The sequence below is a fragment of the Podarcis melisellensis genome, assembly GCF_964234715.1.
Source record: "Podarcis melisellensis genome assembly, chromosome: 2".
NCBI classification, from domain to species: domain Eukaryota; kingdom Metazoa; phylum Chordata; class Lepidosauria; order Squamata; family Lacertidae; genus Podarcis; species Podarcis melisellensis.
In genome coordinates this window covers 89,971,841-89,989,330 of record NC_138529.1, presented here as the reverse complement: position 1 = coordinate 89,989,330, position 17,490 = coordinate 89,971,841, and the positions used below count along the sequence as shown (strand labels likewise).

Sequence of the window (17,490 nt, the reverse complement as noted above, 5' to 3'; positions counted from 1 at the left end):
AAAGACCCTGATGCTGGGAAAGATGGAGGGAACAAGGAGAAGGGGACGACAGAGGACGAGATGGTTGGATAGTGTTCTCGAAGCTACCAGCATGAGTTTGACCAAACTGCGGGAGGCAGTGAAAGACAGGAGTGCCTGGCATGCTCTGGTCCATGGGGTCACGAAGAGTTGGACACAACTAAACGACTAAACAACAACAACAAAAATATCCATCCGTTGTTGGTCTGCAACAGCTCTTGGACACATGCAAATAATAAATTGGCCATCATCTTCAAATAACCAACAAACAAGGATGATTTTGTAGTGAGGGTGGCTTTTAATAAAGTACACTATAATGTAGGGACCTGATCCCCTCTACTGAGGCAGCAGGGTTCTCTAGGTATGTTGCCCCTAACAGAAGACTTTGTGCCAAAGCAGAAAATATGAGCAACAAAGGTAAAATGTGCTTAGGAAAATATGTACCGGTAGTTACATAGGCAGAGGCAGAGTACACCTTTTGTACTCACTACAGGAAAAAGAACTGCTGACACATCTGATCTGGGGGGAATTCCTTTCCACTCCCATTCCTTTACACCTAAAGCATGGGGGTGGGGGAACATCATACAATAAAAGGGTTTTTAAAATTAGTGGCATCAATTCATTACTTTCAACTGAAAATTATTGAACATTAGGCATGTCTCACTGGATAAAAGAGGATAAAAGTGATATGGGTCAAAACAGATTCCTGCCTTATTGTTCTCTAAAGCTCCAAAAATTTATATGGACTGGGTTCCTATGTCTAATATAGTTGCATAAACCGCCATATCTTGCCATACTTCTATAACTATTCAACAACAGAGTGCCATATTAACTGAACCAAACTTCTTCATTTCTATTTAAGCTACTAATGTTGCAGTCCTATGCTCTTACTTCAGAGTAAGTCCCACTGAACCCAGAGTGACTTACGTCTGAATACATAGGATTTGTTGAAAGATGGAAAGAATACTCCAGTATATGTTACTTCTAAAAGTTCTCATCCGCCATCTTTCACCATTGGTTTGCGTATATGAATAAGCACATTCATGTTCTCCTTTTGTGAAATACCTCACTAGTATACTATCAATTCACTTTATCAACACACAACAGTGACCACCTAGAAACAGTCCTTTTCCTTTCCCAGAGTATGACTACCTGCACTATAAGAGATAAAGGCTTCCTCAAAACCAATATATCATGCCTTTTGTGCTTTGGATGTTTTCAAGTAGAAGGCTTTCAATATTTTGGTATGCTGTGTCCAAATGCTACAAGTTCCAAAGTGATTCCTATGCCTCTATAACAACCTTCCCCAAACTGGTGCTTTCCAAATGTTTTGGACTGCAACTCCAAAACTGGCTGGGACAGATGGAAGCTGTAGTCTAAAATATCTGGAAAACAGCAGGTTGGGAAACACTGTGCAATAGCATTAGCATTGGTGCCAGAGCTTGTAAGAGTGGATGCTGATCAAAAAGCCCACCTTAGCTGTTTCTTCCAATAAAGCCCTTGCAGTATGATTTGTTCTCCTACACCTGGAGTGGTATTGCCATGTTTTACCACACTCAATTTCTTTTGGGGTTGATTTATTTTTTGTTTTGAATGAGCGTCAAAGATAAGCAAAAAAAAAATGTCTCCGTCCCCCTCCACTAACCTCAGCTGATTTGTTTTTGAGCAACCATCTAAGATGCTGGAAAACCCCTGTAAAATACTTTTGCTTTAATCAGAAAGTACCAAAAACTCCACCAGTTTTGCATTGCAAAGCAGTGGGTAAAGATTTGAGTCAGGCATCATGTCTGTGGCTTTTGTGGGTGGGTGTCTCTCAAAATGACTGTTATCCTCTATCAAAAGGGAAATCTGCATGTCATGTCTGAATAAGACTAGTTAAATCTATGGTAACAAATACCGTCTCATCAATTCACACAAATGATTGACCACATGCCCCTGTTGCCTTCCGGGCTACTAGCCCTAGACACTAAGCACGAAGAGCACAACAAGTGAAATAAAAGAACAGAAAAAGTAAATGTCAACAGAGTTTTAGAAATGTAATCTAATGCTACCTATGTGCTTTTCAATGGACAGGAGATGTACTCAAATGTGTTTATGATAAATACTTGTTATCTGCTCTAAACTTTATTATTTTCTCATAATAATAAACATGTACACAGAATATACAATAGTGACCCTAATCTGTAATAGTTTTGAGTCCTTGACATGGCTATCATGCTAAAACCTCGAAGCATCAGCCAGGCAACCTGGAAAGTTTTGAAATTATTATGCAACCTATGCCAACCTTGTGCCCTTCAGACATTTTTAATACAGTTCCCACCAATCCCAGTCAGCACAGCCACTGGGAGTCTTGGACAATGAGCTATAGGTCAAAACATCTGAAGGACTCTAGCTTGATTACGGTAATTCAGCTACTAGACTGATTGATGCAAACAGATTTTTTTCCATTTATAGTATAAGCTGCTTTTGCTTTATTCCTCTTGTCATGTTTCGATAAAGCCTAATATTCAAACTCTTCTACATGAGGAGCAAAAAGGAATATGAACTTCCTTATGCACATGTGTTACCTAGTCAATTTGCTCCTGTGAATGTTAAAAGTAGTGCTTGGGCTTCTTTTCCCATAATGCCTTTGTTCAACACAGATAATTGTGTTATGAGTTTCGTGGGGGTTAGGCTGAATGCCAGAGCCCCCTTCTAATTCTTGGAGTAGCCAAGCTAGCTTCCTGGTGAGGTCATGAGCCATTAAGGGAACAAAGAAAGGGGCTCTGTGCAAGATGGGAAATAGGTGGGGTCCCCTCTCTCAACTCGCTGGTGGTTAGAAGAACAAAGGCAGAGTTGAGAGCAGAGAGTTGTGTGATGTGAGCTAGAAGCAAAGCATCAAGCTGGGAAGCCAGAGAGTCAAGCAATGTTTGATTTCTGTTTGAATCTAACAGTGTAGCTATGGGGAAAGCAAGGCCCTCTTGGGGTGCTGATGCTGTGAAACCCTCCATCATAGGCTCAGATTGCATATGTGTGTAAATAAACCATATATCCTAAGTGTGTAAATAAACCCTATATCCTAAGAAAACCACAATCTTCACTGTGCCTCATTCCAAAAAGGAAACATGGACCCAGGGTAAGCTCCTGGAATACTGCACTGCTTTTATATTGGGGTGGCGTGCAACAATACAGCTACTTGTAGAGACTACAACTTGGGTGTCAAGTCCAAGGATCTTATCACACCATTCCCAAATGAATTTTTCTACCATCTGAGGTCATCTAGCGAGGCCTTTTGCACATCGTTTTGCCTCCTGAGATACAGTGGAAGGCTGGTCCTTATGAGTGAACCTAATCTGCTGTGGAGTCCACTACATGGAACTCTTCACCCAGGGATGTTAGAACAGCTCCTTCTTTATTGATATCCCATCATTGCTTGAATACGTTTCCAGTGATCTTTTTTATATGATTGATACACACACACATATGTCCTGGCTCTTTTAAAATTTTTCATTGTTTCGCTCTATATTTTAGTGATCTGTTTTTTTATTTGATGCTATATACTGTTGTTTTAGGGACGCGGGTGACACTGTGGTCTAAACCCAGAGTGTAGGACTTGCCGATCAGAAGATTGGTGGTTCGAATCCCTGCGACAGGGTGAGCTCCTGTTGCTCGGTCCCTGCTCCTGCCAACCTAGCAGTTCGAAGTCAAAGTGCAAGTGGATAAATAGGTACTGCTCCAGCGGGAAGGTAAACGGCGTTTCTGTGCGCTGCTCTAGTTCGCCAGAAGCGGCTTAGTCATGCTGGCCACATGACCCAGAAGCTGTACGCCGGCTCCCTCGGCCAATAAAGCGAGATGAGTGCCGCAACCCCAGAGTCAGCCACGACTGGACCTTTCCCTTTCCCTTACTGTTCTTTTGCCCTGATTAAAATCACTCTTCCACCCTCCACTGAAGGGAAACTTTCAGGTATCTGTATATCCCAGGGTCTCAAAATGTTGGCTCAGCGTACTAGTCAGCTACCTACCACTGCCCCCTCAAGTCCTTAGGCATGCACAGAGCTTGAGAGGCAGGTTATCTCTCATTAATATGAGATAAGGGAAAGGTAAGAAACATTCTCTGCTGTTACTCATAAAAGTCTCCTGCTGTTTCTTACCTGTTAAAAAATGCAGTGGAAATGAAACCTCTGTAGCAGGGATCTGTATGGTCTTGAGTGTTCTGTTCACCAGAGTTGGAAGCAGATGTTCTTTTGAGCTGGTGAATTGATTTGTGGATGTCTTTGTATTGCCAATCTAGACAGAAAACCAGAGGTGCAGACAAAATTATCAAAACATGGTCCACACCCACAGTCTATAGCTGAAGATTGTACTTAAGAATATTTTAAAGGTTCTGCCCAATTCTAGCCCAATTCCACTGCCCACTTGTTTTTAGAAAATTAGTAATTCACTAGTCCTACTTGCAATGATTATTTTGAGAATGTGTTTGTTCTAAAAAGATAGTGGGAGGAATTCAACATCACACTCCTCTGCTTGCTCCATCCGTGCAAACATTTATTTATTTATTTATTTATTGGAGGTTTTTAAGCAGAGGTTGGATGGCCATCTGTCATGGGTGCTGTAGTTGAGATTCCTGCATTGTACGGCATTAGACAAGATGGCCATTGGGATCCCTTCCAACTCTACAATTCTATGAGATCAGCTTGCCTGATGGAATTATCCCCTCCCCTAGCACAATGTTCTGAGGGTTCTCCTACCCAACCTCCCCCGTATCAATTTGTGCCACAGGGTAAAGAGAGGGGGAAACCCCACTGCCCTAGTCCTTGTGGAAGGTTTGGCTGGATGCAGATGGAGAAGACTGGGAGGAGGTGGTGTCGGAAGCTGATGAGGCAACAGGGTTTAGTGTGCAGAAGAGCCTGTGGCAGAGGACAAGTCGTGGGAGACTTGGAGGCAGGAGAGGAAGGGGGCCAGGAGACAGAGAAAGCAGGTTGCGGAAGAATCCAGGGAGGCTCCCCATCCTGCTGTGACCACCTCCCCTCCTCACTGGTCTCCCAGAACATGCAGAGAATTGAAGAGGCCAAAGCAATGAGAGACAAGGCGACAGAGCCTTATGCTGCTGGGGAAAGAACTGGGGAAGGCGGGGACCTTCAGTCCTTGCAACTGACTCATTGTGGCAAGACCTTCTGGGAAGAGTTGCTCTGATCACTAGGCCTGCACTGTTTTGGTTTCTTTGACTAAAGAGTTAACTTCACTGACACTAGTGTCTTCTCATTGCTGACCTTCTCTTGACTCCAGCTCCTGACACTTCAGTTGACGGAGACTCATCAGATGAATTCCACCTAGTAGCTCCATACATCACTTCTTTTATTCACAGATTGTGTGCATAAGGCATTTCTTGTTTGCAACTTCATATATTATAATTTAAGCAGCTAAATGTCAGTTCACAGATTTTAAAATACTTAATATGCCCAGCAAAATAGACATAAATCTAATTAGATGTACAACAGAGGAGTTTCATTTTCTCTTACATTCCTGTGTTAGATTGTTTAAGCTTGTCCATTCTATGTTTTGCACAAATAATGTATAGTGCAATCCAGAAATGCATTTGGCATGCATTTTATTTCCCACTTATGACATGATTCGAACCATATCTACGCTGTGGTAAGCCCAAATGCAGTCAATGAAGCTAGTTCCAATTAAGTGTTGCTTAGGAGTGCATCCCAAATTTTTTTTGAGCTGGTCTTCAAGGAATTTAAAATCCCCTAAGTGTGCAATCCTAAGGCAGGGGATGGAGGCTGATGGCTGGGCATCAGCCATATCCAGTACTGTGTCAAGCCCTAGTTGACATGGAGGAAATAAGGGTGGAGAATTGCTTATGCACTCCTACATCCTTTTCTATTTTTTTCCCCTGGAAAAAATGGGACTGGACTATACCAACTCCAGGGCTACCACAGTTCTCTCTCTGAGTTTAGAGTTCTTGGAAGGTGTTGGATCCAAAGCTTCCGCACAGTTCTCCTTTGGCACACCTCTAACCCACCTCCAGATATCCCTTTTTCAGCTTTACCATTCCAACGGTGGTAGGTCTAGGGCTGGAAGGAGGGAATCTGACACAGATCTCAATCTCTGAGATATCCAGTGACACTCGCTCCACTTTCAGAGAGGGAGATCTGATGCTTCCTATGGCCCCTGGATGCTCACACAGGAGCCAAAGGGATTGCTTATCCCATTACAAAAAAGGCAATACCTATCTTTATCTTTTTGTTCTAATAGAGTCTTCAATAAAAAGTCTAATGCTCAAAACAGAATTCTCATTGGGTATCATATAATTCCCCATAATTTAGTAAAAGTTTGAATTAATCAAGGTTTGATTAAATTTTGCCAAACAACAGAAACCCCCTGGAAATTATGCTAGCAAGCTAAGTCAGCTCAGCAGAGCTAGATGGATAGGCCATTGTTGTTTAGTCGTGTCCGACTCTTCGTGACCCCATGGACCAGAGCACGCCAGGCACTTCTGTCTTCCACTGTCTCCCGCAGTTTGGTCAGACTCATGTTTGTAGCTTCGAGAACACCATCCAACCATCTCGTCCTCTGTCGTCCCCTTCTCCTTGTGCCCTCCATCTTTCCCAACATCAGGGTCTTTTCCAGGGAGTCTTCTCTTCTCATGAGGTGGCCAAAGTATTGGAGCCTCAGCTTCACGATCTGTCCTTCCAGTGAGCACTCAGGGCTAATTTCCTTAAGAATGGATGCGTTTGATCTTTTTGCAGTCCATAGGACTCTCAAGAGTCTCTTCCAGCACCATAATTCAAAAGCATCAATTCTTCGGCGATCAGGCTTCTTTATGGTCCAGCTCTCACTTCCATACATCACTACTGGGAAAACCATGGCTTTAACTATACGGACCTTTGTTGGCAAGGTGATATCTCTGCTTTTTAAGATGCTGTCTAGGTTTGCCATCGCCTTTCTCCCAAGGAGCAGGCGTCTTTTAATTTCATGGCTGCTGTCACCATCTGCAGTGATCATGGCGCCCAAGAAAGTAAAATCTCTCACTGCCTCCATTTCTTCCCCTTCTATTTGCCAGGAGGTAATGGGCCCAGTGGCCATGATCTTCGTTTTTTTGATGTTGAGCTTCAGACCATATTTTGCGCTCTCCTCTTTCACCCTCATTAAAAGGTTCTTTAATTCCTCCTCACTTTCTGCCATCAAGGTTGTGTCATCTGCATATCTGAGGTTGTTGATATTTCTTCCGGGGATCTTAATTCCGGCTTGGGATTCATCCAGCCCAGCCTTTCACATGATGAATTTTGCATATAAGTTAAATAAGCAGGGAGACAATATACAGCCTTGCCGTACTCCTTTCCCAATTTTGAACCAATCAGTTGTTCCATATCCAGTTCTAACTGTAGCTTCTTGTCCCACATAGAGATTTCTCAGGAGACAGATAAGGTGATCAGGCACTCCCATTTCTTTAAGAACTTGCCATAGTTTGCTGTGGTCGACACAGTCAAAGGCTTTTGCATAGTCAATGAAACAAAAGTAGATGTCTTTCTGGAACTCTCTAGCTTTCTCCAAAATCCAGCGCATGTTTGCAATTTGGTCTCTGGTTCCTCTGCCTCTTCTAAATCCAGCTTGCACTTCTGGGAGTTCTCGGTCCATATACTGCTTGAGCCTTCCTTGTAGAATTTTAAGCATAACCTTGCTAGCGTGTGAAATGAGTGCAATTGTGCGGTAGTTGGAGCATTCTTTGGCACTGCCCTTCTTTGGGATTGGGATGTAGACTGATTTTCTCCAATCCTCTGGCCACTGCTGAGTTTTCCAAACTTGCTGGCATATTGAGTGTAGCACCTTAACAGCATCATCTTTTAAAATTTTAAGTAGTTCAGCTGGAATACCATCACTTCCACTGGCCTTGTTATTTGCAGTGCTTTCTAAGACCCATTTGACTTCACTCTCCAGGATGTCTGGCTCAAGGTCAGCAACCACACTACCTGTGGTGTACGAGCCATCCATATCTTTCTGGTATAATTCCTCTGTGTATTCTTGCCACCTCTTCTTGATGTCTTCTGCTTCTGTTAGGTCCTTACCACTTTTGTCCTTTATTATGGTAATCTTTGTACGAAATGTCCCTTTCATATCTCCAATTTTCTTGAACAGATCTCTGGTTCTTCCCATTCTGTTGTTTTCCTCTATTTCTTTGCATTGCTCGTTTAAGAAGGCCTTCTTGTCTCTCCTTGCTATTTTTTGGAAATCTGCATTCAATTTCCTGTATCTTTCCTGTAATGGATAGACCATTAGCATGGGACAAAAATACCATGTCTGGCCACCTCATAAGAACACATGCCTCATAAGAACAGTGTCTATCAAAAGGAAGCCCACCCTCAAACTAATGTGTTATTTGCCACGTCCTGGTTTCTCAGTCAAGGCCAATTATAACTGACCTCATGATAATGAGGTAACGTCTCTGACTTTGGGTCAATTAAATGCTGTTCTCCTTTGTTTAACAGCTAGATGTGTTCTTAATAAACATATTTTTTAAGCCTCAAAAAAAAAAAATCAAACTCCAATAAGATTATACGGTAATTCAATAATAAAAACCTGCTCCTTTTTCTTGTTCTAAATTTAACTATTAATTAACCTACTTTGAAACACACAATTTTATAAGTAATAGTATTACTTTATTATTTATATGCCACCCATCCTACCAGGTTGCCCCACCACTCTGGGCAGCTTCCAACAAATTAAAACATCAAACATAGTAAGACATCAAACATTAAAAACTTCCCTATCCCCCAAAAGATGTCTTTAGACATCTGATGGGAGAACATTCCTCATGGCAGGCACTACTACTGAGAAGGCCCTCTGCCTGGATCCCATAACTCACTTCTCGCAATGAGGGAACCATAAGAAGGCCCTCAGAGCTGAAGCTCAGTGTCTAGGCTGAACAATGGGGGTGGAAACACTCCTTCAGATATACAGGGCCAAAGCCATTAATGGCTTTAAAGGTCAGCACCAACACTTTGAATTGTGCTTGTAAATGTTCTGGAAGCCAATGTAGATCTTTTAAGATAGGTTTTATATAGTCCCAGCAGCTACTCCCAGTCACCAGTCTGGTAGCCACAATCTGCATTAGTTGTAGTTTCCAAGTCATCTTCAAAGGTAGAACGCATTGCAGTAGACCAAACGGGAGATAACCAGAGCATGTACCACTCTGACAAAACAGGGCATAAGCAGGTAGGGTCTACAGTTGCCCTTGAAACAGAATTGATCTGTACGCCCATGGACAGCTGTGAGTTCAAAATGACTCCTAGGCTGCGCGCCTGGTCCTTTAGAGGCACAGGTACCCCATTCAGGACCAGAGAATCCCCCAAACCTACCCATCACCTGTCCCAGTTATTCCTCAAACAGTAAAAAATTCCAGAAAATACCTCTCCAAACTGGATGAATGGGCAACAAAATGGCAAATGACGTCCAATACAAGTATAAATTGATGCACTTTGGGGCAACATTTTATAAATTCTCCTATCAATTTCCAGAGGAATAGCTGTATTACCCCTTTACAGCAAAAACAACAAAGCCTTGCATTCACATATGTACTTTGAACTGGCCATGACTAACCAGTGAAGTGATATTGTTGTCATGATATCTCAATGAAAATGCCAATTCACATGTTCTGTGGCAATAAAGGTGGCAAATTCCATGCTAGGGATTGTAAGTCAAAAGACTGAAAATAAAATTGCCAATATCATAATACTTCTATGTTGCAGTCACTTCTGGAATAGTGTATGTAGTTGACCCATCTCAAAAAGAGCACTGTACAGCAAGAAAAGTAGCAACTAAGAAATATGAAGGGATTGAAGTACCTTCCCTACAAGGAAAGTTGAAGGGGGTCAGTTTATGTGTTTTAAATATTACTAAGGGCAGAGGAACACAATAAAGGTTTATAAAATAATGCATGGTATAGAGGAAGATAGGCTTTCCCCCCTCTATAATCCTTAACACTAGAACTCCTGGCAACAGACTTACTCCACTAAAAGTTATCTAATAAAATTTGACTAGCAGACAAAAGCAACAGGTGATGGCTGCAGCCGCATATTACTTTAAATAGGATTAAAGAAATGAATAGAGAGCAAGTCTTACCATGATAGACAAATGGAACCTATATGTTTAGAGAGTATTGTTCTGCATAATAGTTGTTTATTTGCTGTATTTGTATTGCCATCCAATACAATACAAAAATGACAATAACAATTCTCTAGGTGGCTGTCAATAAAAGGATGGGCCATTAGCCATGGCCATTCATTTCAATGGGTCTACTCTGAGTAAAGATTGGTTGACTACAAACCTTTTTAACAAAATCTCTTATCTCAAAATCTCATGGAGCCATAAAAAAATGTTAAAGTTAAAAGGGCTGAGAAAATATATTCAAGGACACAAACAAACAAACACAAAATCCAGAGCATAGGTTCCAACCTCTCCAGGAAATGCATTTCATGACTGCTGGGTTCTACAAGCTACCCAGCACACTTCGCTTCGCAGAGGCATTCTGTGAAGATTTTCGGGTTGAGGTAGGTGTATGTGGAAGGATATGTAATCCTTCAGGTAACCTGGTACCTGTACTAGGTTAAAAAAACACCACTTTGAATTGGTCCCAACAATAAACTGGAAGCCAGTGCTAATAGCAAAGTACCAGCATGATGTGATCGTATCACTGTTTTTTGCACAAGCTGAAGTTTACAGACCATTTTCAAAAGGTGCATTCCATGCACAACAATGCATTACAGTAATCCATCTGGGTATGGATAACTGTTGCAAGGCTATCTCTGTCCAGCTAAGAGTTGCAGTTGACTTCTTTGCATAAGCTGGGTCCCACCCCCATACTGTTATTTTTCATGCTGCCATTATAGAACAAGGGAGGTGTTCATGGCACCTATCTTCCGGTAAAAATAGCACTGCCCCCCTAAAAAAAAAGGAAAGGAAGTACAGGCTTGGAAAATTCCCTGCGCGGTCTGGAAAGGATGACATGCGAGACAGCGCCAGTTCGGCTGTGGGCGAAAAGGGAGCTGGAAACCCTGGGAAAGAAAAAGGGAAAGGGCTCTGGAAAGAACCGCCACAGGGTGCGCCAAACCCGGGGAGACACAGACAGGCCCGGCAGCCAGACACGCATGGGAGGGAGGGCAGGTCAATAAGGCACCGGCCAGAAATACGGAGGGGAAAACGTGGAGCAACAACCTTCAAGGGAGACGGTGCAAAGGGCCAGCGTGGCAAGAGGGCGTTCTGACACAACCACGTTTGTAAAACGAATGAATTCAGAGAAGCGTCTGCAAAACACAAACAGGGACCAGTGCTTCCTTGCAATACAGTACAGGAAAAATGGACCTACCGGGGGCGGGGGTTGGAAGCAGCTTAAAATGCCGCCGGTACGCAGTGCTTTCTCCCCCTCCCTATTTGGCACATCATTTTCATGAAGCGTTTTCCTGCCCCGGTTTCTGTCGACGAGGGGATGGAAGAAAGAAAGAAAAAGAACGAGGTGCCTTCGTTTTTCCCCTCAGCCAGGGAACACAACAACGGAGACTGGAGGTGGGGAGATCATTTTGACGAGGGAAAGGCCATGAGGAAGATTTGCCAGGCGCGCGCAAGCACGGACTTTACACAGTGAGGCACCCCACGCGGGTTTTCCGCACCGTCCTAACGTGCAGCTTTGGCCCTTAAAGGAAAGGCGAATGCAGCCGCCGAGGCAGCCTCTCCCTCCCGGCGCCCTCCTCGGGAGTCCGCGTCAGCCCCACAAGGACCCCGCCTTGCCCCGTGAGCAGCAGAGCTTCGACCACGGCCACATACAACACACACAGAGAGAGCACCCGAGTGAGGGCGGGACCTGGACGGGGGTTTAGGAGGAGGAAGCACGAGGCGGTCATGCAACCGCCTCAGCCCTCGGGGCCGTTGCTAGGCTAGGCTGGCTGAGGCCAGCTAGGCCAAGAGGGAGGGGGGAAGCACGCCCTGGGCACGCCCCGAGCACGTTCTCCTCCTCGTGGGCTCGCGCGCCGCGGCCCCGCCCCCCTCACGCGGCTCCACACGCTGGCGGGAGGCACCAACGGCCGCAGGGAGGAGGAGAGCGCACGGGAGGGACGGTTAAGGGAGGGGCTGCTGGCCCGAGGACTCCTGCGAGCGACGCGGAGCCAATGAGAAGCCGCGCTCCCTTCTCCCTCGCTCGCTCCTCTCAACGCCCCGCCCACCGGCCGCTTCGTTAACTAAGTATCTGCGCCTTGTCTCCTGTTGGCAATAAAAATATATAAAGACGTTTACCACACGATAAGGGTCGGGACGGATCTGCCCCTCCCCCCCGTCGTAGAATTTCAGCCCGTGCCTCGCATATGTTACAATGTGTAGTAGGGTTGTCAAGGCAAACCTTTTTTTTAATCGTTATCATTATTATGAATAATAGCAATGACAGGTGCGACGCTGCTTTCATTTCACTTTCAATTTGTACGGTATACCGCCTTTCTGTATTGCTGCACAGAAGGTGGCTTACAAGCTGTAGGAAGAAGATCATGCAGTTTACAGCAGTCTGAGCCAATTAAGCAGACAAACAAAAGTCATAATGAAAGATGACTTGTAATGCGTTTTGGAAGAAGGTTCTAGCAGCCTAAACAAGGATGCGTTGAATCTTCACAGAATGCGTTTTCATAGTCCGCGCCTCCTCCTTGGGCTACCCTTTATGATTACTTTTTTTGGTATATAAGAACATATGGAACCTGAAGTTTGGATATACACATCTCAACTCCAGAATACAAGGGATGTGCAGGTTGCACCTGCTGAAATTCTTCCCGACAGCTGTGGTACACTAGCAACATCCTCTTTTGAATCTGGCCTCTTGGCAAAAGCGGAGCATGAAGACGATGGCCTTTCCCTAATCCCTCTCCCACAAGCAACACTTGCTGAAAACCCCTCCTTCGTGCAACTGTTGAAAATGCAAGAGCCCTGTCCTCCTTTTCCCACCACCAGGCAAATTTAACTCCTTGCTAATAGCTAAGGACAGGCATAGGCAAATTCGGCACTCCAGATGTTTTGGGACTACAATTCCCACCATCCCTGTCCACTGGTCCTGTGAGCTAGGGATCATGGGAGTTGTAGTCCCAAAACATCTGGAGGGCCGAGTTTGCCTATGCCTGGCTAAGGGCATCTGGCTGGCTACTGTTGGAAATAGAAAGTAGATTAGAGGCATATCTGGTCTGATGCAGCAAGGCCACTCTTAGGTTCCTGAGGCAATGATGAATGTCCATGTGACAAAGACACATACACACAACGCACGTGCATCTCGACCCATATACCTGCAAACTGATGCACTGTCAGACTGTATCTTATAGTAAGCCAAATAATGCTTCCATTGCTTAACTGATTGGGGTGTGTGTTTAAAAAAATATTAGGACACAGAAAAAAGAAATGTGAAAAAGCAAACATCTCCTTGTCGGCAGTGATCCCTCCCCCACAACTGCCAGTAGATATTTATGTAAAACCCTCTGGGGGACAACTCCTCCATGGGAGGGGGGTAATTGGAGACATAGTCTGAATTTCATGGTGGCAAATGATGGCCGTTTGACAGAAAGATTAATAGCCACAATGTGGCTCTGGCTGGCTGCAAAACGTATGTTATTTATAGTCACCTCACACTGTTTTTCTCAGCAGTAATCTGGCTCCCTCACGATAAAGCACTCGGTCTTTCAGCTTGGAGCCTGTCCCCTTTGGGAAAAGGTTATTGGGGGAGGAAAAACATACAGTGCTCATTATTTTATCATTTTGTGCTGGTGACTACAATTGCATCCAAAGATATGTAGCAATAGATTTGCATTGAGTGTTGCCCTGGCAGCAGTATATTCTAAAGATAATTTGTTCAGTGCACTAAGGAAAAAGTATATTTGGTGTTTCAGCTAAGAGGAGCCAGAAAATATTTGAAGTATTATACTTAAGTCACAGACTACTGAACCAGGATGTTCTATTGGAAATTAATATTTTGTGAGGTAAGATTAAGAGAAATTCACTGTTAGCCTAAACTACCAATAAATTTCAATGTATATTTTGCAGGATCGCTGGTGTCAATGTTTCTGATCACATCTCAGTTTATATAATATACTTCCTGCCTAGTCAAGTTTTCTTGGTAAGATGGAAATTAACTGAGGAAAGAAGTGGGAATGACTGAGAGGAAACTGAAATAGCAGCGAGCCTTGTAACTAACCAGTGCTTTTTCTGGGGGGACACAGGGGTACGCATACCCCTAAACATTTTGTGAATCTAAGTTTGGCCTCATTGAGGGGCAGTATTTTAATATGAGTAGGAAAATGAGAGTACCCCTAAACATTTTTAAGCAAAAAAGCACTGTAACTAACTATGACCAACACTTATTAATGTATTTGCTCATGAATCCATACAACACTAGGAAAATTAGGACAAACTGCCCCACCCGTATGACAGAGTCCACAGAAACATTGCCAAGATTTTCTTGCACACTAGCTTAGATTTCTAACTTGACCTAACCAAACTTGATCTAACAGGGCAGCTAATAATATAACAAATCAGGGTTGCTCACAAGGCTTGTTCAGCGGGTACATATTGATTGGGGCCCAGGCTCTTAGCTTTCCTTTTAAAAGAAAGTAAATAAATTGGCAGTACAAAGAAAGTTAGGAAGCAAAATGTGGAGGCAACTTTCCAAAGCAGCAGGCATCAAAGCATCTGGAGGGGGGCCTCTAGAGCAGCAGAAAAAAATAGGAGAAGCTGTTTGTTTTGCTCCTAGCTTGACACTGGACAGATGAGAGTCCTCCATGTACACATTATTTCATTTATTCCCCAAGTGTGCTGCCTTTACAGTATAAAAAACAATTGGCTGGCAATTGTTTTACTCAGAAGTAAATGAGGCCTCCTTCCTACTGAAAAGAAACTGTAACTTTGAAAGTTGCCACCACCGCCATTTTTCATGTCTCACACACAGCCACCACTGACCTGATTGCCATCACTGGGCTGTTATTTATAGTTATTGTTATACAGGAAGTATAAAACAAAAATAAAAAATGACTCAGCAAATACAACCATAAAAGCATCAAACACTTTATAGTTGTAACAAGTTAAAAATTCATATAGACTGTACTTCAACACAATGCTACTTTTTTGTTTATCAAGACTGGCAAAATGGGAAGGGGACTGCACGTGGTTAGATGGCTGGTTGTTGTTGTTGATTTGTGTCTCATTTTTCCTCCCAGAGGCTGTGTACAGTGTTTTCTCCTCTCCCCTTTTAATCTTCACTACGTTTCTGTGGGGTAGGCTAGGCTTGGAGTTGGTATTTCAGACACCAAAGCTGTGAAACTGCACATATTTAGAGTCCTTTTTGTGTGTTGGCATCCCTGAAACCAATAAAATAAATTGTCCACTAAATATAGATGATATTTTGAATTAACCTTATCCTATATCTGCTTAATTACAACTCAAATGTCTTGAAGTGCTTCAGTAAAGAGAGAGAGAGAGATTTGGTAATTTGTGTACAGGCTTAACTCAGAGGAGGAATAATAAAGATGCTAACAGTGTTGCATACATTTTTATTTCACTTCTATCTTCCCTTTTACTTGAACACTTATGGTCATTAAAATTCTGAAACCCTAAATTTTGTATTCGAAATTTAGCATGCAAATAGATGTCACATGCAAATTTAGTTACTGGTTGACCTTTCATAATTAAATGTACATGGACTCATTTGGTAATTTACAGCATTTTAAGACCTTGATCAGAATATTAAAAGTCATACCACAAGGAAAGGATACCAGTATTAAAAGCTTGTGCAAGAGTAACAGATTCCTCAGTGTTGAAATGAGTGTTAGAGGCATTTGTTTGAAAGGTAAACATCCTTCCCAAGAGCATCATGGAGCTGATCGTTCCCACTTGGAGACCATCTGCACAGGGCAACTCAGAGAGCAGTGCTGGTGCATCCTTTATAAATTAAAAGGAAAAAAAGTCAGTTGTATTTTTGAACCATCAGCCATCCCCTCTCCTCCATAATTTATCGTTTTCATGATAGCCCTTTTTGCTTGTCTTCACCTCAGTACTTATCTAACAACAGGCAGTGATTATCTCAGGGGCAGCTTCCTTTTCTTCTGACATCCTTTAATTAAACTATAACCCTTGCTGAGCATAGACTAGAAAAATATTGGAAGAAAAATATCTCACCAAAGTCTCATTAGACCACTATTATTTATGAAACTGCAACTGCTCTGTAGAGAAGTAGCTGAGGGGAAGCTTTAATGATATCTCTATAAATTTACCCTTGAGCTTGACACACTTTGCTGCACCTTTTTTATGGTCTGATTCTAGCAGCTAGTGCTTGGCAAGTAATGGTTTATGGTATGGCTAGTTACAACAACAGAACAAAATAATAATAATAATAATAATAATAATAATAATAATAATAATAATAATAAGGAGGAGGAGGAGGAGGAGGAGGAGGAGTTGTGGCACAGCACTCACACCACAAGTCATACAAGGATGTCATAGTGACAAGAAGCACTATTGGAAGTATTGACGTATTGATAAAAGCTATCATTGCCATGTGCCCTGGTAAAGCTTCCAGGATGTAACATTCTTCTGCAAGACTGCTGGATAACAAAATTGGGCACAGCACTGTTAGACACTCCACACCTTCAGCTCTGGTCTTTTATCAATACTCACTGTTTTGTGGCAGCCAATGACAGAGGAAACAATGTAGACTGGCGCAACAATCCCCCATTTACCTGGGAATAAACTTCCATTGGATTAAATAAGATTTCTGCGTAGACAAAGTACCACTGAGTTTCTTTAGTTCTTCTTTGATAAACACATTGCAAAGAAAAATCCCGGAATTTCTGTTACTTGGATTGTAAATGTTCTAAGAGGTTATTACAGCAAGCCTTCCATTTCTATAGAAATGTGGGCGCAGTAGACAAAAAAAAAATGCACATTTTTTTTTCAGGGTAAGGCATGCAAATACCACAGGATGGACAAGATGAGCAGGAAGGTTATTTTGCTACTGACATCTGCAAAGGGACTTTATAACATTTAGAAAGTGCCTTGAGTTTCAAAGTTCCATAGATTTTATTTTATTTGCTTCTGTGTCTTGAACTGGTTTCTCCTGCTTGCTTTAGCATCACATAGATTTATCTAATTTCTCCATATGCTGATTAAATTATACAAGGAATAAATCAATGTCCCGTGAAATGTATGTAATGAAACAGATAATTTGTGCATTTCAACCTCTTCTCTCACTCCTACACATGACTTTGCATGTGAATGTTTAAGGCCTATGGTGGTTTTTTCCACCCTACTACTGCAATTAATCACATTACATAACTAACCCACTGCTATTTTTAATAATTTTTTTCTTTTAATACATTTTGACTGGCATAAAGGGTCTTTCTTGAAATGAACGTTCCAGCATACTTATGGGCAAGGAAGAGGATGCAAAAACGCCATCTTCCTTTCTGGCAGTGTGTGCTT

At 42.7% G+C, this 17,490-nt stretch overlaps 1 protein-coding gene and 1 long non-coding RNA gene across 3 annotated transcripts in view; one reads left to right on the top strand and one right to left on the bottom strand.

The window, feature by feature from the left end:
- LOC309365214 (uncharacterized protein) overlaps positions 1–13,096 on the bottom strand; it is a 36,953-nt gene extending 23,857 nt beyond the window's left edge. Inside the window, exons 1-2 of the mRNA XM_081903440.1 lie at positions 12,792–13,096; positions 4,149–4,284 (exon numbers count right to left, since the gene is read on the bottom strand). Of these exons, the coding sequence (XP_081759566.1) occupies positions 4,149–4,284; positions 12,792–12,833 (178 nt within the window). The 5' untranslated portion in view covers positions 12,834–13,096. The remainder of the gene's footprint in view (positions 1–4,148; positions 4,285–12,791) is intronic.
- Positions 12,162–17,094, top strand: LOC309365377. Of its 2 annotated transcripts, none has more exons than XR_014166074.1 (3): positions 12,162–12,368; positions 13,908–13,997; positions 16,967–17,094. It is a non-coding gene; the product is annotated as an uncharacterized lncRNA (long non-coding RNA). The 2 variants fall into 2 exon arrangements; XR_014166075.1 differs by having other exon boundaries at positions 12,162–12,433.
- Positions 17,095–17,490: the final 396 nt, after the last annotated feature.